This window comes from Lissotriton vulgaris, chromosome 5 (genome assembly GCF_964263255.1).
Source record: "Lissotriton vulgaris chromosome 5, aLisVul1.2, whole genome shotgun sequence".
Lineage (NCBI taxonomy): Eukaryota > Metazoa > Chordata > Amphibia > Caudata > Salamandridae > Lissotriton > Lissotriton vulgaris.
The window spans coordinates 1,841,992,936-1,842,017,529 of record NC_141693.1 but is presented as its reverse complement, the minus strand read 5'-3'; the positions used below and the strand labels follow the sequence as shown (position 1 = coordinate 1,842,017,529).

Below are 24,594 nucleotides of genomic sequence, written 5' to 3'. Positions count from 1 at the left end.
CGAGAATGTGGTGTCAATCAGAAAGTGGTCGGACCACACACAGGGTGTTATGAGCGGACAGGAGGACTTGACCCCGTGGACCCAAATGTGGTCAAGGATGTGGCCGCCACTGTGAGTGGCGGACCTGACTAATTGAGTGAAGTTCAGGCTCGAGAAGGCCTCGAACAGTTCAAAGGCATGGGGACCAGCATCCTCGTGCTGGAACCAGTAGTTGAAGTCACCAAAAATGACAGTACGGGGGAGGAAGTGGCAAGATTGGTCAGCTGTTCGATAAAAGAAGAAGGGAAGGAAGGCATGGGGTGAGGGGGACGGTATAATACCATAATGGTGACTGCACCCACCTCAGTCCCAAGAAGGAGAACCAGGTTGTCCACTTCAGGGAGGGTCATGGAGGCGGAGGCGATAATCTTTAGATTCTTGCGTATTATCGCTGCCACCCCTCCCCCGGAGCGACCCCCAGGACGGTTGGTATTCAGCAAAAAGTAATCTGGGGGTAGCGCAGCGAGGATATCAGGAAGGGAGTCATCGGTGAGCCAGGTCTCAGATAATAAGAGAACGTCTGGCCTCTCAGTCAGGAGTAGGTGAAGGATATCGGCTTGATGCCTGACCAAAGAGTGAGTATTGAGGTATAATACACTAATCTGCGACTCGACAGGGGCAGATGCAATGAGAGGTAACGCCGGCCCCCTATGGGGGGGGGGAGTTTCCTGCAATCCCAAGTGAAGAGATCCGAGTCCAGGTATCGGGAGATAGGGGGCTAGCAGAGGTTTGAAGACTTATAAGAGCAGAGGACGGGTAAGATATAGCAGTAGCAGCATCCCAGGCCCCTGGGCCCGTCCGGCCGCGGACGGGTGCAGACGGGCTGGACTTAGGCGCGACTTCGGCGCGCTGACGGCGCGCCCGCTGCGCTCGTCCGCTGCGCTTCCGCCACAGGCACATGTTTATAGTCCCGGCAATGGCGTGATCAAGTGCTTGTTCGTTTGAGTCCAGAGAAGAGGTTTGTGGCCCAGGAAATGTTAAGCAAGGTGAGCTCAGTTTTAAAAACAATGAAATACAAGTGACATTCAAAGATTAAGATAGCAAAGTGAAGCTCCCGGCTTTCCGCCTCAGGAGTACAGATTCCAGGCAGCGCTATTATTCAGCGCCTTTTAAGCAGGGCGCAGGGGGCGTGGCCTAAAAAGGGGGCGTGGCCTCGTTGCACGCCGGCGATGGTTACGTAGACGGCATCTAAACAGTCGTCAACGTTTAAGGTGCCTGCTTCTTGTTCATCGTCGACTAAGCTTACATCATCCACGTCGACGATGATGACGACGAGGCTAGTGTCGACGGCAATCACGACGACCAGAACGACGTCGACGACGACAGCTGCCATGATCATGACGACGAGCTTGTTAACGACACCGACGACGATCCAACCTTCGTCGACAAGAGTCATCTCACCGTCGACGAGCCAACCTTCGACGACGAGCGCAGTCTCTTCGTTGACGAATCCGTCTACGACATCGTCGACGAGGATTCTACCATCGACGAGGACTCCGTCAACGACGTCGTCGATGACTCAAGTACTCTGTATTTCTCTCAAAAAGAGGCATATAACACTTGAAATGTCGTCTCCACGGCGTGTCACACCTTTACCTCCCTCATTGCTTTTGGACGACGAATCTGAAGAGGAGGATGAAGGTCCTTATGGGCCGGCTTATAGCCCATCAGACCTGCAGGTCAAATGCCAGGGGTCAAGTTCTGACGAAGGGGAGGTTGAAGAGCACCACTATATTCAGCACAACACTTATGAAGAGAGACCTCAAATGTGTGTTCACCCAGAGAGTTCTCCACAAGGGCCACACCAGGAAATGGTGGCGATGCCGTCCTCTCTTATTCGGACTTACAGTTGATGTTACAAGATTATAGGAGGAGGTTCCCATCTCGGCCGGAGGGGCAACAAGTACGTCCTCCTTCACCCTCTATTCCGGCACCGCAGGCAGTGGCGTAAACATGGTTGCCTTCAAGGGTACGCAAACCAGAGCCCAGGGAAGCTCCTCAAGAGGTGGTTAATATCCAGGATGATGATGTCTCATTCGATGAAGAGCAGCAGGTTGACCCTGACCAGGATCCAGATAGAGGCTGGAATATTGATGGTCTTCAGGATCTGGATGTCCCAGTGCCGGATACCGCAACTTCTCCTCCAGCAGACATTGGAGGTTTTCATAATCTCATGGAAAGAGCGGCTAAGAGATTTGGTCTGCCCATTTCAACGGTTCAAACTGACTGTTTTTTATACGACTTCAAAGACCCATACAGAAAGTCAGTTCGTTCTATCCCCATCATAGAGCATGTTTGGTCAGAGGGTATAAAAGCCATGCAAAATCCAGCGACGGTCCTCCTGGTTCTTCCCCGGCTTAAGAAAAAATATAAAGCGCCAGACGGCAGCCCCGCATGCCTCACTGGTCAACTAAAGCTAGACTCTGTCATCTCCCAGGCGACGCAGAGTAAATCGAAGACTCCATCAACGCCGCTGACAACACCACCGGATAAGGAAGGGAGGCGTCTGGATAATGTGGGAAAGAGGTTCTCTACAATGGCCAGCCTCCTCGTTCGAGCGGCAAATGCTCTGGCTATCCTGGGGAGGTATGATCGCCAGATGTGGTGTGACTTGTCCCCATTTGCAGAAGAACTTCCAGATGGGTCGAAGGACGAAGTCAAAGAGATCTTGATGGAACGTGAGTGTGCCTCATCAGAGGTAATAGACTGCGCTATAGATATAGCAACAACGGCCTTCCGAGCGCTGGCAGGTTCAGCGGTTTTGCGGCACCAGGGCTGGCTGCGAGCCACATGGTTTCGCCAGGAAGTACAAAACAAAATTTTAGACTTACCTTATGATGGGGAACTGTTGTTTGGAAAGCACGTGGATGATACCTTGCAAGGCATAAAAAAGGATACAGACACGGCCAAGTCCTTAGGAACTTTGACCTACCGCAAGGTCCCTTTTAAGGGTGCAAGAGGAAGAGGCTTCACATCGTACAGAGGCGGCAACCAACAGCGCTACTCTTCCTATTCACAACCTGCTCAATCGTACAAGCCCCAATATTCACAGCGGCAAGGTCAATCGGCGTCTTTCTCTCGCCAGCCGTCGAGAGGACATCAGGGTCGACAGGGCAGAGACAACTTTAAACGATAATAGCGGCCCGGTGGCTCTTTCTACTGTTCCTGTCCCTTCGTTAACACCAGTGGGGGGGCAGGATTGCCCATTGTCTATGCAGCTGGAAGGTCATATCATCAGACCAGTGGGTTCTAAATATCATCAAGGAAGGACACACTTTGGAGTTCCAACATCTTCCTCCAACAAGAGCTCCAGACGCCACCACGCCTAAACATCTTGGTCTTCTTAGTCTCGAAGCCCACCAACTCTTCATCAAGGGGGCAATAGAGCCTGTACCTCACTCCCAAAAGGGGAAAGGGTTTTATTCCAGATTCTTCCTGGTTCACAAGACAAAGGAGAAGTGGCGTCCGATACTAGATCTTCGAGAGCTCAACACCTATCTCCTCAAGTTGTCATTCAGGATGGTCACCCTTCAAGACATCCTACGTCTGCTCAATCCAGGGGACTACATGGCAACTATGGATTTAGAGGATGCATATTTCCATGTGCCCATCCACCCAGCTCACAGGCAATATCTTCGATTCACAGTAGGCAAGAGCCACTTTCAGTTCAAGGTGCTGCCCTTTGGTCTCCGGTCCGCACTGAGAATCTTTACAAAGGTTCTAGCTCCTGTGGCAGCTTTCTAAGGAGGCAGTCTTTAGAAGTCTTCCCATACCTGGACGATTGGCTAGTAAAGGCTCCTTCGTTCCAAGAAGCTTCCAAAGCGGTCACAAGCTGCAGTCAACTTTTCAAGCAGCTGGGCCTTCGGCTCAACAGGGAGAAATCAATCCTGCGGCCATCCAAAAGGGCAAAGTTTTTGGGTGCAATCCTATATACAGATTGTTGCAAGGCTTTTCCGTCAGAAGAACGCCAAAGCAAACTTATACTGTCAGCTCGCCTCCTGCAAACAAGGAAGTCTCTGTCGGTCCCTCGGTACAAATCCCTTCTCGGATCGATATCATCCTGCATACCATTGATTCCGCACTGCAGGCTTCGGATGCGTCCACTGCAGGAGCAACTAGACAAGCAATGGCGTCAGGCGATAGGCTCCTTGAATGACAAAATCGTTGTAACACCAGGAATGAAGAAAGCAAGCAGTTGGTGGTTGCTAAAAGAAAACATCTCAGTGGGTTTGACATTCCAGCTTCCTCCATCTCCCATGGTGCTGACGACAGATGCCTCTATGGAGGGTTGGGGAGCGGTTTTACAAGAGCTGAAAGTCATTGGAGCACAGTCCAATGCAGATTCCACATCAAAATGCTAGAACTTATGGCTATTTGTCTTGCCTTGCAGGCTTTCCTTCCCAGGATCCGGAACCGTTCAGTGCTGGTTCGTACGGACAACACCACGGCCATGCACTACATAAACAAGCAGGGCAGGAACAGATCTTGTACCCTTTCAAAAGAAGCACAGAAGATTTGGAACTGGGTGATCCAACACAAGATCACTCTATCAGCGGAACATCTCGTGGGAACACTCAATTCCACAGCGGATGCTTTAAGTCGCCAGAGGTCAATCAGCCACGAGTGGGAATTGGATCAGACCATTCTCGAGGAAGTATTTTCACGCTGGGAGACCCAACCATCGATCTTTTTGCGACACCACAAAACGCCAAATGCCAGTGCTATGCAAGCAGGGATCACCATCAGGGCTCCTTGGGGAATGCGCTTTTAATAGCTTGGTACGGCGCATTTGTCTACGCCTTTCCGACAATTCCACTGATCCCGAGGCTGATCAGGAAAATCAAAGCGGAACCGCGCAAAATTATTTTGATTGCACAAGCGTGGCCCCGGCAATTCTGGTACACAGAACTTCTTCTCTCTCAAGACCATCCGCTTCTCCTGCGGCCTGTTCCGTCACTATTGACAATGGCTCCGGGTCAAGTATTACATCCCGATCTCAACTCACTCCAATTGACAGCGTGGCTCCTGAGTACAGAGAGTTCCAGGATTTGAATCTCTCCGGGGAATGTAGAAACATTCTGGCTCAGGCCCGTGCGCCAAGTACAAACAAGACTTATCAGGCGAAGTGGAAGAGTTTCTGCCTTTGGTGTCGGAAACACGATATACATCCATACACTTCAGCACCGCATCAACTTTTGCCTTATATCCTGTCTCTGGCCAAGTCTTGATTAGCCCATTCCTCTGTAAAGGTTCATCTGGCGGCCATCTCCAGATTTAGACGCACGTCATCAGGTCCTTCCCTTTGGTCGGCAAGGATTGTTAAGCAGTTTCTGAAGGGCTTGTTCAGAGTTTTTCCTCCAGTCCGGCCTCCACCACCTGCCTGGCATCTTAATTTGGTTCTATCACACCTGATGAAAGCTCCGTTTGAGCCTATTCACAGGGCCGATATGAGGTTTGTTTCATGGAAACTTGCTCTTCTCTTAGCTTAGACATCGCTAGAAGAATTAGTGAGCTTCAAGCATTCACGATTGTAGAACCTTTCCTGCAATTCAAAAATGATGTTCTCATCCTGCGGACAAATCCGAAATGTATTCCAAAAGTCCCATCAGAGTTCCATCTGAATGAGCCTGTGATCTTAAAGTCCTTCTTCCCACGGCCCTCTACGCCAGCAGAGAGGGCGTTACATTCTTTAGACGTTCATAGATGTCTAAAATGTTACTTGGAGCGGACAAAGCTATTCAGGAAATCTTCCCAGCTATTTGTCTCTTACAGTGCTACGCGGAAATGATGTCCAATTTCAAAACCCTGTATTTCGCCATGGATATCGAAAGCAATCCAGTTTTGCCATTGAGAGGCAGGCAAGCCACTTAAACGAACAGCTCGTGCTCATTCTACAAGATCGATGGCTTCATCTGTGGCTCTTTTCTCAGGAGTCCCAATCAAGGACATCTGTAGAGCGGCGACGTGGAGCAGTATCCACACCTTCACTCGGCACTATTGCTTGGATTCTTCTGTGAGAGAGGATGCAGCACTGGGGCAAGCAGTCTTGAGGAACCTTTTTCAATGAGACGGTGACCTTTCCTTACTATCCCGCCTGCCTGTATTGCATATTTTGTATCACTTGTGTTTGTTTCTACTTTGTGATATCTATTTACATATATATATATATTCACTTAAAAACCATAGGTTTCAGGTCATATATAGTTAGGAGTTAGCATTTAAAAAACCTTTGAAAGTCACTGAAAAAAGCATAGTTTTCAGGCCTTATATAGTTAGGAATTAGCATTTAAAAAACCTTTGAAATTGCTCCTATATAGTTAGTTGTACTAACTATATTTCGCGCACCCGCAATCCACTGCTGATGATGTCACATATTACATCATTCATGACATGGTCAGTGACATCACCGATGACATCTCAAATGACATCAATGATGACATCACTGATGACATCATCCAGGAAATGTGGGTTGCTTCGTTATTTAAATATGCATTATATATATAGCAATTTGCATTGAAGTATGAGTGGAAATATAAAAATAAATATTTGGATGGAGGACTTTAACAATTTATAGTGTCTCACTAAATATAGTGGATAGTGACAAAACTGTGTGAAAATCTGTATCTCTTTGTCAGTTGTTGTGTAAACTGGTTCTCCAGTTGGTTACTAGCTATGTGAAAGTCTATATAGTTATTGATTAGTTAACTGAGTATTTGTATGGGAGAGTGAATGTGTGTGTGGTTCGGTAGAGGGTGTGTGACTGCCCAAAGATGTGTGAATAGTTGATTCAGTAGATACACTGCTTTTTATTTTTCTAGTTTATGTGTCAATCGTTGTATATAAATAAGTATACATAAGACTCCATGATTGTGTGTGTGACTGTATGGATAACTGTATACTTGTAATAATGATTTTATTCTCCACTAAATTTGACTTACTATCTAAATAAATAGATGAAGTGGTGTTTGTATAAGTGTGTAGCTAAGTAAGTATGTAAGTATGATCCATTGTTTGCATAGGTGAGTAGGATAACTTCATATGTGAATAGGTTGTGTTTTGGTGTGTAATGTCGATATAGGTGTATAAGTATTTTTGATAGTGTTCTATTAATCATTGACAGCATGTATGAGTGAATCTACAGGTAAGTGATTAGATGTGTGTATACATCTAGGAATCAATGAGTGGGTTTTTAGATACTTGTATTGCTGTGTCAATGGATTCAAATATGATACTCTGTATTTTACAGAGTGATGAAAGATTTTACTAGTGTATGAAAAGGTGTATGTAATTGTCACGTGGATGATGTCATCATTGATGTCATTTGAGATGTCATCAGTGATGTCACTGACCATGTCATGAATGATGTAATATGTGACATCATCAGCAGTGGATTGCGGGTGCGCGAAATATAGTTAGTACAACTAACAATATAGGAGCAATTTCAATGTTTTTTTAAATGCTAATTCCTAACTATATAAGGCCTGAAACCTATGGGTTTTTAAGTGAATTTGCAAGGTTTTTTAAATGCTAATTCCTAACTATATATGACCTGAAACCTATGTTTTTTTAAGTGAATTTGCAAGGTTTTTTAAATGCTAATTCTATTATCGGATAACGTTTAAATATGTTAATATCCTTCTGGGACCACTTTTTAAATGCTAATTCCTAACTATGTCAGGCGTGAAACCTATAGTTTTTTTCAATACATTTCAAAGGTTTTCTAAATGCTAATTCTATTAGCGGATAACTTTAAATATGTAAATATCCTTCTGGGACCACCTGAGCAGCCCTAGGGGGTCAGGGTGTTTCTACCCTGCCCCCTTTTTGCGTTCTACACGTTTGTTTTTCTGCTTCTTTTGTGCCTCGGTCTACCTAGCACAAGATGAATGCCAACACTTCCTGGTTAGAAGTGTTGACAGCCAATGAGCATGCTGATTTCCTGTGAAAGGCATGCTGATTGGCTGCCACTGTCTGTCAACACTACAAACCAGGAAGTGACGGCAACCATCTTGTGCCTCGGTAGAACCAAGGCACAAGAAAGCATTGAAACAAAGGTGCAAAACACGCAAAGGGGGCAGGGTAGAAGCACCCTGACCCCGTAGGCCTGCTCAGGGGGTCCCACAAGGACTCCCCAGGCCCCCCAAAAAATGTTTAAAAAAAAGCAAACCGCGGGGTGCGCGCACTGTGCTTGCGGACCCCGCAATTTAAAAAAAAAAAATGTTTCTTTTGGGCCTGGGGGGTCCTTGTGGGACCCCCTGAGCAGGCCTAGGGGGTCAGGGTACTTCTACCCTGCCCCCTTTTTGAGTTCTACATGTTTGTTTTTCTGCTTTGCTGTGCCGTCTGTTTTTCTGCTTTCCTGTGTCTCAGTGTACCGAGGCACAAGATGGCTGCCAACAATTTCTGTTCTGTTTTTTACAAGAACACATACATACATTTTGAAGTGTTGACAGACATTGGCAGCCAATCAGCATGCAGCTCGCGCACGCTAAGGTCTGCACGCCCGTGCGCGCACCTGTCCCGCCTATAGATATATAATTTGAAAAAAGTCGATTTTCTCAACAATTACTGAAGGGATTTTCACCAAATATACAAAAGGCACTTCTGCATACCAGGCTCTACCATTTTGCCAAGTTTGCAGTAATTCCATTCAGCCGTTTGGGCTGTAGCTGTGTCTAAAGGTCCTATGGAAAATTGCATTGACTCAATTTCACATTAAATTTTCTCAAAAACAACTGGAGGGATTTACACCAAACATACAAAAGGCACTGCTGCATACCAGTCCCTACCATTTTGCCAAATCTGGTGTAATTCCGTTCAGCCGTTCGAGCTGTAGCCTTGTCAGAATGTCACTATGGAAATTAACATGGGGAAAACATGTTTTGGGACCCCCTTTTTTCTCGGTCCCCGCTTGACAAATCCCCCCGAAACTTTCAGGGAAGGAGCGGAGCGCAGCGAGGCAAATTTAGGGGAAATTACAGGCAGATCCCTCAATCGGCGCCAAAGTTATTCCCAATAGAATGTTCGGAATTTCCTATGGTAACTAAGTCCTAACTATATGTACCTACTGGCAACCGCCAATAGGTAATAAATATATATATATGTATGTATATCTGGTTTTCTTATCAGAATAAGGTATTGTGTTTGCAGATATACAGGTGACAAAATATGCCTTATGTTTACTGCTAGCTACTCTGATACAAAGCATGGGAATCTATGATGTTTTCTTGCCCCAGTATTGGAACTAAGTTACTTACCTGTAACTTTGGTTCCCCAGTATTGGTAACTTTCATAGATTCCCATGCGCCCACCCTCCTCCCCTGGGAAAGCTCAGCCTTATTGTACAAAGATTGTTGCTGTTCCACAACGGCTACAAAAATCTGAGGCTCTGAGGCTCTCTCAGGAAGGTTCTATGTGGTGAGGCTGCTCTGATTGGTTATTGCAAGAATTTGGTCTCTTTTACAAAAAGAGGTGGATAAGCTACAAAATGAGATGAGGCCTAGGCCTTTTTTTCACTTTTGTGCTTACTACTATGGTATTTTTTATTTACTGAGGCTCCCATTCCGACGACGGGGAATGATACAAAGCATGGGAATCTATGAAAGTTACCAATACTGGGGAACCAAAGTTACAGGTAAGTAACTTGTTTTCTTCTCTACTTCAACTAAATGTAGGTTCAAATCCCCCAGGATAGTAAATTTGGCGGTGTGAACCGCTAAGGTGCTAACCATGTCTACCAGGGCTTCCCTAAAACCTAGTGAGGGACCTGGGGGTCGATATATGAAGAGCCCAGACAAGTTGTAAGTGGGGCTCAAGGTGACCTTAAAAAGGGCACTCTCACAGCCAGAAATCCTCTGCTGAGTAAAGGAACAGGAGTAACACAATTTAAAAATATTCGCTATTCCCCCACCTCTAGTTGATCTGTTAATCAGAAGAAAGCTGTACCCCACAGGGAGCGCGAGGCCATGTTGAGCAGTCATGTCATCCGAGAGCCACGTCTCGGTCAAAAAGAGAACGGCTGGATAGGCCTCCTCTAACAGATCCAGAACGTCTGCATGATGTTTGGCTAGAGAGCGGCAATTGAGACTGAATATGTTAATGTATTTTTGGGAACTGGAAGGGAGGTGCAAGATAATGGAGTACGTGTAGTTTGGAATCTACATTGCAGGCAGCCAAAAGGACCCTCAGTGACGAACCCACCAGCCTGCCAGCAATCACTCCCCACCTTCCTGATATTCAATAGCTCCTCCCGAGTATAGGTAACTCTCTCTCTCTTAGAACCAGCAGCAAGTCTGGCATCGAACTGACACGGACGGGCGCAGACGGGCTTGCCTTCGGCGCGCCGCCGGTGCGGCGCCATAGGTCGAATTTTATACTGCCAGTAGGTGTGCCCAACCACAAGATCAGTTAGCCCCTTCCAAGATGGCCCCCGCAATTCAGACCACCGGAAGTGGGGAAACGAAAGACTCTGTAGCCAAGAACTCCCTCCACAACAAACAGCACAGGCTGCGGTGGACCGAGGAGGATAGTGGCCTAAAGTGAGTACATTTTCTTTTTTAAAAAAACAAGTAATGCAGCTCTGCTTCAATTAAAAGCGCTAAATCACGCATCTAGCAAAAGTATCTAAAACCACCAGGCAGCATGCTCGCAGTCGCACTGACCGAGGCAAACTCCTGTGTAAGCTTTTCAGCATTCAGCAGCTCATTTTAACAAGTATGTGTTTTATTGATCAGAAAGCTGATCCAATAAGGGTGGACTGCGCATGGCTAGCCAGTGCCCCATACATTCTTGGGTAAACTGAAGACATGTTCTTTTCTGCCTGCTTAGCTTAACAACCTAGGACTGGAGAGGCTTGCTGATGTAAGAGTTGCTACCCATACTTACTACCAAGGCAGGATAACAGAATCTTTTCAGTTGTGCTAAAAACAGGGCAAATCCATGTGCTACACTGTTTGTGGCTGTAGGGAGTGGAGCGAATAATATTTGAACCAGAGTAGAGATGGTCCAAAGTCTGGCTATATAATTAGAATTTTATTATAATTTCTTTAGTTTTATATTTTTATTATCTAAATTGTAATGATTTATACACAGTTTTGTTTCATACAAATAGTTTTACAATCTATTTCCCTTATTTTTGTAGGCTTGGCAAATTTAAATTAGACAACAAAATTTGTGAAATTTATTCCAATTTTGCATCAACTGGTTTCTCATCATTTTTGGCTTCAGAGTGTTGGTTTATACTTGCTTGTGAGTGTTCTGCCAGTAGATAGCATAACTTTTTCCAGTAATTTATTCACTCTACTACTTAATTTCACTACCCTAGCATCGGACCTAAAATGTATGCTACTCAACTGCAGAGCAGCAGGCAAACATGGCTGACGCAATATCGCTTGAACTAGATGTAGCTTAACCAAAACTTAGTTAAATGACTCTTCCACTCCCCTCTTGGATATCCTAGTACCCCCGAATTTCACGATAAAAAGACTTGATCGCCCCGAAAGGCATGGCAGAAGTGTAGCTGTGATTTATTGCAACTCTCTCCAGATCCATTCCTTCCTGGTATCTAACTTAGCATCTTGTGAATGTATGGGAATCGAGGTTTTTACACCAAATAAATAACACGCCAAATTGCACCTCGTATACCACTCACCTGGGTATAACAAAAATCCTCTTAAACAAATCATTGAACCACTACTGTCCACTCCATCTGACACCAAATGCCATCTTCCATGGGACTTCAGCCTCCAGTGGAACAACAACGATAACCTGTTCTTACTGATCAAACCCATGTGCAAGCAAACTCCTTGCGTGGCTAGACCAACAAGAAACAAGATAGAGGTGGGTGTTTAGGTTAGAAGACGGGATGGGGCCTGACTACGAAAGGGACTGGGTATAGCGGACACATTCTCGGAGTATTATAGGTGGCTTTGCACTCTGTCTTCCACTGCCACCATAAAAGAGGGAGCTGCAAGCGACTCTCCAAGTACCAGGGTTCGTAATCGAAGACCGAGAACTCCTCGAGCAGGATTTGACAGAAAGCAAGATCTTCCTGGTGATCTGGGCACTACGCTCAGGGAAGGCAGGGGGTCCAAATGATCTGCCCATTGAGCTCTATAAGTTTACAACAACCAAAATAGCACCTCTTCTTCTGCAGACGTTTTGGGAGAGCTGTGAAGTAAGTTTGCTACCGAGAGACCAAATAATAGCCAGCATAGTGGTGATTCACAAGGAGTGGAAGCCACCAGATGAGTGTGCCTCATATAGGCCAATCTCACTTCTAAACGGCAAAAGTAAAATCCTGGCCAAATTACTGGTGACCCGGCGGACCCACGTCCTACAGTCACTGATCCACCTGGATCAATCCGGCTTCATGCCAGGGAGAACCACTGCTCTCAACCTGAGGTGTTTGCATGGAGCCCTGGGCAGAATAAGCGACATCTTTGAGGACGCTGCAGTAGTATTTCTAGATGTGCAGATGGCATTCAAAACGGGGGAAGGGCTCTTCATGTATGCAGTATTAAAAAAACAGGACTTTGGAGTGCGGCTTCTCACATGCATTAGACTCCTGTATTCTGACCTACCGGCCCAAGTGACAGTTATCAGGGGGACATCGGAAATCTTCCAAATGCATTGTGGTTCGAGGCAGGGGCTCGTACCACATCGCCGCTTATTTTCGCGCTTGTGTTGGAGCCCTTGGCGGTATGGATACAAGGTGACCCTCTTATTTGGGGGCTGCTATGGGCCACGGAATGGGAAGGTAGGATTTCCATCTATGTTGACGATATTATGTTATATATAGTGGGCCCCAGACTGACACTCAATGGAATACTACATATTTTTTAACTGTATCACACATTCTCTGGATATACCAATTATTTGGAGAATTCAGTGATCTGTGTGTTTTGGGGGCACCCACCACACCTCCCCAGAGACTGTGCAATACACATAGTGACAGAGTGGTTCTGATCCCTGAGGATCTATATTACCAAAGACCTTAAAGTTTTTTATAAACGGAACCTAAAATCCCCACTGCAGCGCTTGCAAAGCAATGTCCAATACAGCCAATCCCTGCCACGGTCTCTCTTGGGAAGAGCATCACTCTTTAAAATGATGGCCCTTCCCAGATTATTTTACATGCTCCACAATACACCACATCCGGTGCCTCCAGCGTACTTTCAATCAGTGGACGCCGCAGTGCGCCTAATCCTGTGGGAAGGGGGCTTTTTTAGGTTCTCCCTCCCAAAGTTGACCAGAAGTTGGTATGACATTGGGATAGCGCTCCTGGCTCTCCAGAAGTATGCTGGGCAGCCCAACTCACGGTGGGCAATCACTGGGTCCATATACCCCAGGATGACCCAGCATATAGAATGGACCACTGCAACATGCACCAAGTTGGCTACCTCAGAGCGATTTATGGGGGAAAGAAGACTAACTCGTTTCCCGGACCGACCTCGACAATGTTACAGATCTGGAAAGAGGCACTAACAGCTCTAGGCTGGCGAGATAAGATTACGCAGATGACAGCTGTTATGGGACTACGTGAAGCTGGGATTATTGGCACGACAAGAGGGCTTTGACAAATGGGATTTGATTGGACTCTCGAGGGTGGGTGACTTATGGGTGGGGGAGAAGTGCAGTCGTTTGTGACCCTACAAATGGATTACCTCCAGGTCAACCATGCGCTGACAGCAGTACTGTAGAAAGGAGAAGAACTTCTGAATCCTCCCCGTTGCAGGATAGACTAGTGCGTGACCATTTGGAAAAGAGGGCAATCTCCCTAGTATACTATAAAATCATGAATTACTCCCCGGACCCTATATCAAGTCTGTGGGATCGCTGGGAGGGGGATTTGGAGTGCCTGGATGACAAAGAATGGCAGGGCACGGCCTCCCATAGGGAGGTAGCCATACGCTCATACTTTAGGTTGGTACAACTAAAGATCCTGTACAGAAACTACTTTGCATGCACAACACTAGTAAAAATTGTAACATCTGACTCTCTGTTGTGCACCAGGGATGTGAGCAGGAAGACACCTTCTTCCGCATGATATGGGGGAGACCAGTGTTACGAGAATACTGGGAGGCGGTACTGTCCTGAATGCGGGAGGTACATAATGTAGACATGACTAAATCACTAAAGTGGTGCCTTTTAAATGTATGGGGTGAGATGGTTCTCATAAGTAAAGAACGTCTCTGGGTGACATTGAGGTTCATGGTGGCCAAGCTGTGGTAAGCCGCTTCGGCCTCTACGCTGATTGAATGGAGGGTGGACATGGACTTGTGCATGCTTGCTGAGAGGGCTGTATACGAGAGCAGGGGTTGTCGCAACAAATGGACAAAAGTCCGGGGGAAGTTCAATGAATACCCGGGAAGGATTTGCACGCCAATTACTCTAAATAGGCTTGGGGAACTGTTTGAAGAGGCCTTACAGGGGTAACAGGGAACTTGGGGTGAGGAGGAAAGGATTGAGATATGTGAACAAAAAACAGTTGACACTACGCCTCCCCACTGTCAGACTGTATAGCAATATGTTATGTAGTGAACGCAAATGTCATCATAATGCTATGTTTATTTTCTGCAATAAAAAGATTTTTTTTTTAAACCAGTACAAGCTTGCACTAAATCCACACACACCGAAGGGACCACACAGACTGTAATAATATCCGAAGATGGGATGATAAACATCGAATCCATCATCCCGATAGAATGCCCCCCTTTGGACAAGAATTATAAACTCACTGCTAACTCAAGGGACCTCCCCAGACTGCCTGAAAATCAGCCAGGTGACACCCCTTCTGAAAAAACAAGGCACTGACCCAACTGATCTGAATAACCTCCGACCAGTCACAAACATCCCTTTTCTAGCAAAATTACTGGAGATAAATATTCACAACCAACTGTGCCAACACATTGAATATTGTTGAGTAGCTTGAAGTTATCAATCGGGTTTTAGGTCACCTGGTCACAGTACAGAAACAGCCATCTCGCATATCATGGATGAGTCACTCAAAATACTGGACCAAAATAATTCCTGCATACTCATCCTTCTCGGTCTTTCCTCGGCATTCAAAATTGTCAATCACAGCAACCTCCTTGAACTACTTGAATGTAGAATGGGGCTATCTGAAAACATCCTAAAATAGTTCACCTACTATCTACAATCCAACCCATCTCTGGTCTGACTGGGAGTCCCACAAGGCTCCACTATCTCCCAAACACTCTTCAACCTACACATGGAACCTCTATCAGATATCCTAAATCAAGCACACCTCTCCTACCACATGTACGCTAATGATACTCAGGTTTACGTAAAGATATCCTCACTTGTAGACATTACATGCCTCAATAATACACTGTGACTAATCTAAACATGGCTAACTCTAAATCGCCTTAAACATAATTCTCTAAAGTCTGAATTCCTACTCATCTCTTCCCCTCACAGCTCCCACCCCTATAAGAATGGCTCATTCACCTGGATGCTTTGAGCTTCAATCCCACTATCTTCGAATCAACAAAATCCCTTTGCATAACACTCAACAGAAATCTCAACATGCAAGCTCAAATTAGCACATCCACACTGAATGCACTCCTAAATCTTAGACTCGTGAAGAAATTGAAACCATTCATATCGATTTCCGACCTTAAAATAGCAATACAATCCTTAGTTTTATCTAGGCTGTACTACGAAAATGCAACATTGTTGGGAACTCCCGAATCAGGACTCACGCCACTAAAGGCAACCATCAATGCTGCAGCTAGACTGTTAACGGGATTGAGGCACTTTGACTATCTTGCACTGTTGATAAAGTCCCACAATGGCTTCCATTCAAAGTTAGGATCATCCTCAAGATAGCCTGCCTGATGCACAAAGCCCTGCATTATGGTGCACCTGAGTACCTAGGCCACAATATGACTATTAGGAAATAGTTGCTCTCTTAGAAGCGTGAGCTCCCTCCTCCTTGAACCAGTGAGATTTAGGAGATCACTAACGTAACCCTTCTTTCTCCTGGTCGTCCCCTAAAATATGGAACTCTCTTAAGACTCGGCTCAACCCATCGACCATCTTTTTCAAAAGGGAGGTAAAAAGGATTTTATTAAATAGATTCCTTCAGCGCAGAATGGACCTTAACTCAGCAATGTAACCAGACTACAACACTTGGTTCTCCACACTTAAGCCTGCAACATCATCGCAGGAGAACCATGTTTACACCATGCGGACAATGATACTAGCAGTGTTGATGCAACGTACTCGCATTAGGTGTGGGCATAGAAAGTTATCTTTCATATCGATAAAGGTACTCCTGTTTTTGTAAGATGTGTGTAACGGCAACTGCCTTTGCTATGTACAGCTCTTGGATACCTTTGGGTCATGTTTGCACTTTATAAAGCTCTCAAAATAAATGATGTAATTTTCCTGAAATGTTATTAAATATTTGTGATTTCGCAAACACACCTCTACATTTTTGTTCTACTACACAAAGGCTTCGCAAAAACCCATTTGTCCGATTCTGTACCACGCAAGGAGAAAAATGGGATAAATGGATTTGCCTTTTTTTTATACCAGTGATATAGTTCAGAATAGGGAACCATGCCACTTCAACCATATAACCCATCATCGGACCTCTTACTTCTGTCCTTGCCATTCTATGCCCCCACCTGTAGACAGAGGAAGGAGCACTGCGATTTTAGGAGCTAAAGGTAGCAGGGTCTGGGCGTGCCTGGAAACTCTACTCTAGCGTCTAAACTGATTATCTGGGCTCTTAAAGTGTTGGCACCTCTGTTCATATACTCTGTTGCATTAGGACATCTCGTTTGTGTGGCTCAAGGAGCTGAAGGACTGCTGTATATCTGTCAAAAATGCCCCCGCACATTACCCTACCCTTCATTAACAGAATTACTTTCCCACATGAGCTTCACTGAACACCTTTTCTAATGCACATATTCTGCGTCTTTAGTACTAAGTTTAATGACCGTTTTAATTATCTAGCCCTCTGCATCTTGTTTTAGATTGCAACAGTTGATATTGGTATATTGCCTCCAGGGAGTCAATTCATTATAATATTGCCTCCAAGCCCCTTCTCTTTCAGACATGAGTCTTTGGTTCCAATCAGTCCTGTTCAGGGAACATCTTTAGGAAGGGGTCCCTAGAAGACCCTGAATTTGTAAAGTATTGTTCAAAGGTATGCATGCCTATGACTGACGTAGTAGGTATATATGATAATTAACATGCACTTGGTACTCGGTGTGGAAGACGTTACAGGCATTGAGTTTATCAAATAATTGTCTTCCTTCCCTCATAGCTATAACAGTCTATTTTCCTCTGCTAGCCAGCTTTTGATGCAGGGAAAGACGTCCTATTCTGGCACTGTAAAAGCGATGTACGTCTTAGATCACTTTGGGTTACTGCGGTCATGGTGTGATGACATTTAACAACAGAGGAAATTAAAAATAGATGGTGTACTTTACTGTGGCACGCCGATGGCATAAAGAGTTCAAGTTCCTGAGCTAAAAGTAACTTCTTATATCTTATCACGTAAGAGTGTCTTGCTCTTCCCCTTGTGATAGAAAAGGGAGAGAAGTTGCCAATGTGATATTGGTTGCACCTGAGATGCAGTGCCTGATGACTTTCCTGGCTTGATTTGTGGTTATGACGCTAGTAATGTTAGGTGTGGATGTGATGTCTAGAAATCCGTCTGCTGATTGTGATGTCCAAAGGAAGAATGATGTTGAAGTTTACTGTGATGACCGTGACATGGAGAACTGTGACATCCCAAAGACCGGCCATCCCGTTGATCGGTGTGGGGATGCTAAGTTGTAGTGTCAATAGTAAAGTAAATAATGGCGGCAATATGAATATCAAACAGTGAATGGTGTCCTAGAAACTCGCCATTCCTATAGCAGGCAGGTGATGTGCTTTGGCGTTGTACTTTTTTTTAATTTAGTTTAGTTTATTTAGTTGAAAATCAGTAAAGAAACTAGAATTCAAATTGACGAATTATACTCAGTGCTCACTAAAGACTAATACTCACTGGTTTGCCCCAGACTGAAACCCATTCGGAGTCCGTTAACAAGACTTCGAGTATGTGCTACTATCCGGTGAATAGAATCTGTGCTGCTTAGATTGCTGGATTCTATATTTAATAATACATTGCACTTGTACATGTGGCCAGCGTGATACGGTGTGACACTAAATGTTTTTCTTGGGTTTCCAAGTGATTTAGAAAAATCGGTGGAGAAGATTAAGAAAGACTTGGGTCACAGTCATCAGCTCATCTCGATACAAGAGTTAGAAGAGAAGACCATGGTGCTTCAGCAGCTGGGAGAGACCCTGACGGAGTTGAAAGGTAAGAAAGGGCTGGGGAATTTAATTAAGGGAGGCATTTGTCTTGTAATTCCTGATCTCATACTTGTATCTTCGTGTGATGGCAGACCCACCTCTAGGTCTGTTTAGCTGTTTTTCTCTTACAAAGGTGAAATGTCAATTCTCACAGATGCAGTTTGTTTGAATTTTCCAGCGCTTAGCATTTTCAATATTTGCTCGTTCATCGCCAGCAGTGCCTTTCTAAATTCGTTATATTAATATTAAGTCTGACCAAAAAATCAAAATGCTAGGATCCATGCTTTATTGACTTCGGCCTAAACCCTAATCTATTGCAGTGCCCAAGGCTAGATGCACCTCTGAAAACCTGTAAGTACAAATTTGTTTGCTAGGCATTTAATTTATTACAAAAGATACTGACGCAGCAAAAGTGATACCTAAACGATCTGTCCTTTCTGACAAGGAGTAACGAAAGATTGATGAAATGTAGAAGTGTTATTAAAATAGTTTTTAATAGATACTTCTAACCGCAGACTCCGCACCTTGTGAATGAATATTCCTCACTGTGTCGGACTATATCAGCAAAGCCAAAAGCAGTAATACTGCTTGCCGGTAAGTGGTGTTGTGCAACGGTAAACAACGTTTACCACAAATTTTTCTCCCCGCAGGGAATCACAGTGCGGTTGTTACAAGGACTGCATTGTGATTCCGCATACCATTACTCCGCAAGTCGGAACAACGACTTGCGGAGGGGGGGAGGTGTTGGATTTAAAATCAAACACCTTCCTTAGTGTCAGCACTGACTGGAGTTAGAATAGTAAATTATACTATTCCAACATCCAGCGCCCCCCCTCCGCAAGTCGTTCTTCCGATTTGCGGAGTAATGGTTTGCGGAATCACAACACGCTCGTTGTAACGACCGCGTTGTGATTCCCTGCGGGGAGAAATACCACGGCATTACGTCACACATTCGTTGTGTGTCACTTCGCAAACGACATTCTGCTTTTCTCATTTTTGATAAGTAAGTTGCTCCCAAATGATTATTTTTTTATAAATGTGCAAGGGACAAGATGCCACCTCTCAAAACGACAGGGTTTAAAACTTTTAGGGACTTTTGCAAACAAATGTCTGCAACAGATCTCCATGAGGTATGCCTGTGGTGAGTGCCAGGTGTTGGAGCACGACTCCAGGGCCCTGCAACAACTGCACCACCATGAACCCCAAGGCTATATGGGACAGTGAGGCACAACTTCTCACTCTGCATCAGAAGACTCTACACAGTAAAGAGTCAAAGTTGATAGGAAGGTTCTGTTCACGCATCAGGTTCTTGTCACGGTCAAAGTCTTTGGATAAGTCTAAAAAGAAGCACAAGAAGTCGAAACCGGACCCTCTGCCCCTTCCCACCACTCTCGGATTCCAAGGAGGGCACAAGAGTGTCAATGTACCTCCTAGTCTCGTTCCCAAACACAGGTAGCTGCTTTGGTCTTCTCAAAATGCTAAGGAGTTTTTTACGTCTCCTCCTTAGGCCGGCCAAAGAGACGGTCATCCGGACATTGATCCTTTCCCGATTGGACTATGCTAATGTGTTGTACAGAGGCATCCCTGGATACGCTCTGAATAGACTTCAGGTTGTCCAGAATGTGGCCGCCAGGCTCCTCTTGGGTATTGCTAGGAGGAGTAGCGTGCATGAACATCTCTACGCACTCCACTGGTTTCCCGTGGCGGACCGGGTTAAATTTAAATACCTTGTCATTGCTCATCGAGCCCACTACGGTCGTGGGTGTGCCTTTCTACAGAATCGGTTTTCCTTCTATGTCCCGCTGATACAACTCCGCTCTTCAGCTCTCCTTCTAGCTAGGGCGCCCCGCTTCTTTCCTCAAAAGCTCGGCGGTTGCTCCTTGGCTGTCAAGACTGCACAGGCTTGGAATGGCCTTCCTCTTTTATTGCCCAATACCCAAGACCCGTTAGCCTTCAAGAAACTTTTAAAAACGTACCTGTTTCCGTGATGAAGGCATGTAGTTCAGTGACTCTTCTTGGCTCCGCGCCGGGACACTCCTCAGAGTAGCTGTTGCGCGTTATAAGAGTACTTAACACCTACATTTCCAGGTCGTCTGCAAAGTCACAGAAAATAGAGGCCTTTAGGGGGCCACGTGGCACATATTTAGCATGACTTCTGACTTTATCCCACCTTCTGGCCCCAAGAATCCACAGAAGCCTCCAACCTTGGTACTTCATGTGAGTTTGCCTTTGGCGCCCTTTGTGCCTCTTGAACCCCCTTTAGGTTCCGCACTGGCTTTGGTGTCAAATTCGGTTCCTGCGCAACTCTCTGTGCCGGTTCCTTTCTCTTCAACACCAGTGCTGATGCTGCTGGGAGAGGAGCTATTACATATAGTAGTCTTTACCCGCCCTTGACCGACGCTGCCCTCTCATTCCTCAATGGGGCGCAGCCTATTAGGAATCCTTCAGACTCAAGTACCTTTCCTTTACCACATGGCAGAGCGCATACCTTGCATCAGCTTTTTGGATGAGATTCAGATAATTACAACTGTGGTAAAAAACACAAATTTGACCCTCGGCATGATGAGGACAATTGTTTTGCTGAACTACAGGAATTCCAGTGGTCTGTGCACTCCTCCAAACACTGGACGTATCTCTTCCCCTAGTCCTACCACTCAGGATAGTACCGCTCCTGAATGAGGGCTACAACCCCATTGATGCCGCTGACTGAGGAACACATGTATGTTTTGCAGCAGGAAGTGCAGGCTCTTTTAGCCAAAGGAGCCACACAGAGGGTTGGAACTTACTTTTGCTGAAAAAGAATGAAGGCATTTGTTTTTTCTGTTTTATATCTCTGCTCTCTCAATGCCTTCCTGCAAAAGGACAAATTCAAGATGTTCACGTTCGTCCAGCTTCTGTATGCCCTGGATCCTGGTGCATTGGACCTGCAGGATGTATATTGCCGTATTCCCATCCTGTAGGCGCACAGATGTTGACTATGGTCTTCAGTAATGCTTAGAAGTAGCGATAGGGTTTTAGGATGCTAGGAACCTACTGATCAACTTAAGAATGTTCATATTATATTTGCTTGCCATATGATGCCTTGCTACTTTGATTGTCTCATTCTCTATAGTTACCGTTCATATTTATGCACTATACTTGGGTTTTAGAAATGAACATTGTAAAGTTTTATCCCATGTCTCTTAGTGCTATGCTATTTCGAGTGTTATTCATTTACAAAAGAGGGTCCTGTGCCAGGAGGCTTTGCGTTTGCGAGGGACTTGCCATGGCATTTCTTTGGTCGTGAATCATCTGTTAGCATCTTTAATCGCCAGGGCAGACAAACTCCGACACCTAACAGATCACAAATGGCAGATACATCCAATTTTGAGGCAGGGCCTTTTACACCAATGGCGAAAAGCCTCTAGGCTTCTTATCGCCACCACCAAGAGTGAAAGGTTTTCAGCAAGATTCCACCAAAGCCATTTGTGGTGATACTGTGTGACTTTAATTTAGTTTAAAAAATGTTACCGCGTTTCAGCCAATGCACAGCTTTTCAATGCATTGTTTCTCCCTAAAAACAACTTTTCTGACGGCATTCAAGTCCTCTCATCACATGAGTGAGGTGCAGGCCCTCTCGGTCCAACCACCTTACACAACATTTTGCCAGACAATCTTATGTTGAGAACTCGACCTGCATTACTGCCAGAGACTGCATTGTTTGGACCCTAAGAAAGCCCTCCATTTCTGCATTGATTGTACCAAGGACCATTGTGCGGGTGATGAACTCTTTGTGGGTTTCACTAGAACAAAAAGTGCAAAGTAGTGCAGAAAAAAACATCTCTGTATGGGGTGTCCTCTGCATAATAATCTGCTACGTGCTAGCTACGAAGCCGCTGCCTAAAAAGATTAAGGGCTCATTCCACTCAAGCTAAGGCTGCCAATACTGTGATAGCATGTTGAGTGCCTGTCCTGGATATTCGTCAAACTGCTACATGGGCAGCAGGGCACACGTTCACAAAGCACTATTACCTTGACAGTCCAGTCCATCGGGATGGGCATTTTGCCTGTCAAATCCTGTAGGACTTTTTAGTTTCAGCCATTTAAAGACCTTCCTCCTCCCCTAGGAACTGCTTTAGTATTTATTTACAAGGTGAGGAATTTGTGGTTAGAAGTATCCATCAGAAGAGCAAGTTACTTGCCTTCGGTAACTGTTTTTCTGGTGAATATTCTGTCTAACTTACAGATTCCTCACCGACCATTACACTTCACCTTTTTGTGTAATGGGCTCCTTTTCCATCTAAGAAAAAGTCCTAACCTAGAGATCAATAAAGTTAAAGGAGGCCCCCTTAACTGTCAACTTTGGGACAGGGGAGATAGCGTAGGAAACCGAAGAACGTCCCACAGGTTTACCACAAGATGGGTAGGAAATGGAGTAGTAATCTATAATGCGTTTTGCAATATTTAGCAATACCAGTCATATACTTCTACTGGTTACCAATGCGTAAAATACAAATCATAAACACAATGTTGTACTCAGAAGACCACCAGCAGCTATAGATGTGACAGCAATAAAGCACACAGTACGTCAAATGTAAAAAACAAATCAGAGAATCATGTTTTAGAAAAATATATATATTTTTGTCAATTTATTCAAAGAGGCATATTATCAACACAATTATAACAGATCATTAAAAAACATACAGGTAGCATGTTATAACATTTTCTAAAAAGATTTTTAAAAAAACATCACATAAGCATCAGGTTAAAAAGTTCAAAAGAACAGGGGTCGCTGTTCTTTTGAACTTTTTAACCTGATGCTTATGTGATGTTTTTTATATATTTTTCTAAAACATGATTCTCTGATTTGTTTTTTACATTTGACGTACTGTGTGCTTTATTGCTGTCACATCTATAGCTGCTGGTGGTCTTCTGAGTACAACATTGTGTTTATGATTTGTATTTTACGCATTGGTAACCAGTAGAAGTATATGACTGGTATTGCTAAATATTGCAAAACGCATTATAGGTGGTTAACCTAGAGATCGGCACACTGCTCAAGTCAATTTGCTGATTGGCTTTTCGTCAGAGGGCATAGATGAGCCTTAGCAAGCAACTGATCACTGAGTGGCACTTGTGTGACACACTCATCATTGTACATAAGTAACCTGTTATTCAGTTATAGTTTGCGAGAGTTATTTTAGAGCAGTATTCTCATGATAGATGAGATAATAGTCGAACATAATGGCTAACATTGTTTTTTTAATGTTTCAATAATTCATACTGCACAGAACTCCTAGCAAACCATCGCATGTGTGGCCACCCTAATCTCGTGAAAAGAGGTGAGATGAGACGAAATATGAGTCCACTTGCTATACCCCAAGATGAACTGTGCTTCAGTTTTTTTACTCCAACTGAACTCTTAAGAGAAAGTGTTTTGGGAGACCCTGATAAAGACAATTAATAGTAGTAGAAGAAATTACTACTTATAAGATGTTTTGTTCATTATAGAGACATAATGGATTTCCTTACATTAGTAAACTCCAAACTCAACACAAACTCATTAGTATGTTCTAGAGTCCTCTACAATCATGGAAAACAAACTACTCTGCGGTAATCTGGTGTTACGGCAATTAAGCAGCGGACAAAGGAGACCTGTGCCTTCTGGTGCCACTCAACCAGAGAGCAGTCTCTGAATTGGAAAAAGAAATAACTGGTTTGTCGCCTCCAGGAATTATCCAGAATGTGAGGCCCCCTCCTCCCTTTGGTCTTGTCCTTCCTGTTGAATAACAGATGTCAACTTAGAGTGAGAAATGTCTCTTACAGAGGTGAAATGTATAGTTCGAAGGGAACCACCACTTTTACATATAATCTTCATCCTTCTTTGCTTCCTCCCCAGAATTCGAAATGGAATTGCTTCCACGGCTCTCTTCTAGCATTGACTCAAAATAAGACCAGTAATAAACCCTTGCAGACTGCCTGAATTCTGTGGAAGTATAGCACGGCAGACCAGAACTACCCCACACCCATTAACTGTGTTAATACATGCCCAGGTCATTGTGAGATCTACAGCCCCCTTCTTCTGCTCCCTCACTTAAGCCTCACCCTGCTCCCCTTTCCCTCATTCAGATTGGGTCTCCCATTGCTCCCTGCACCCCACCCTGCCAGGCACTTGATCCCAATTCCCTACCCTCCTACAAGCTTACTCCCTCCCATCCCAAAGTTGCCTGAGGTGTTTCCCAC

At 44.8% G+C, this 24,594-nt stretch overlaps 1 protein-coding gene across 1 annotated transcript in view; it reads left to right on the top strand.

The window, feature by feature from the left end:
- The window catches only part of SRCIN1 (SRC kinase signaling inhibitor 1), a 922,972-nt gene that overhangs the window by 676,647 nt on the left and 221,731 nt on the right, over positions 1 to 24,594 (top strand). Inside the window, exon 12 of the mRNA XM_086924314.1 lies at positions 18,249 to 18,379. Within this exon, the coding sequence (XP_086780440.1) occupies positions 18,249 to 18,379 (131 nt within the window). The remainder of the gene's footprint in view (positions 1 to 18,248; positions 18,380 to 24,594) is intronic.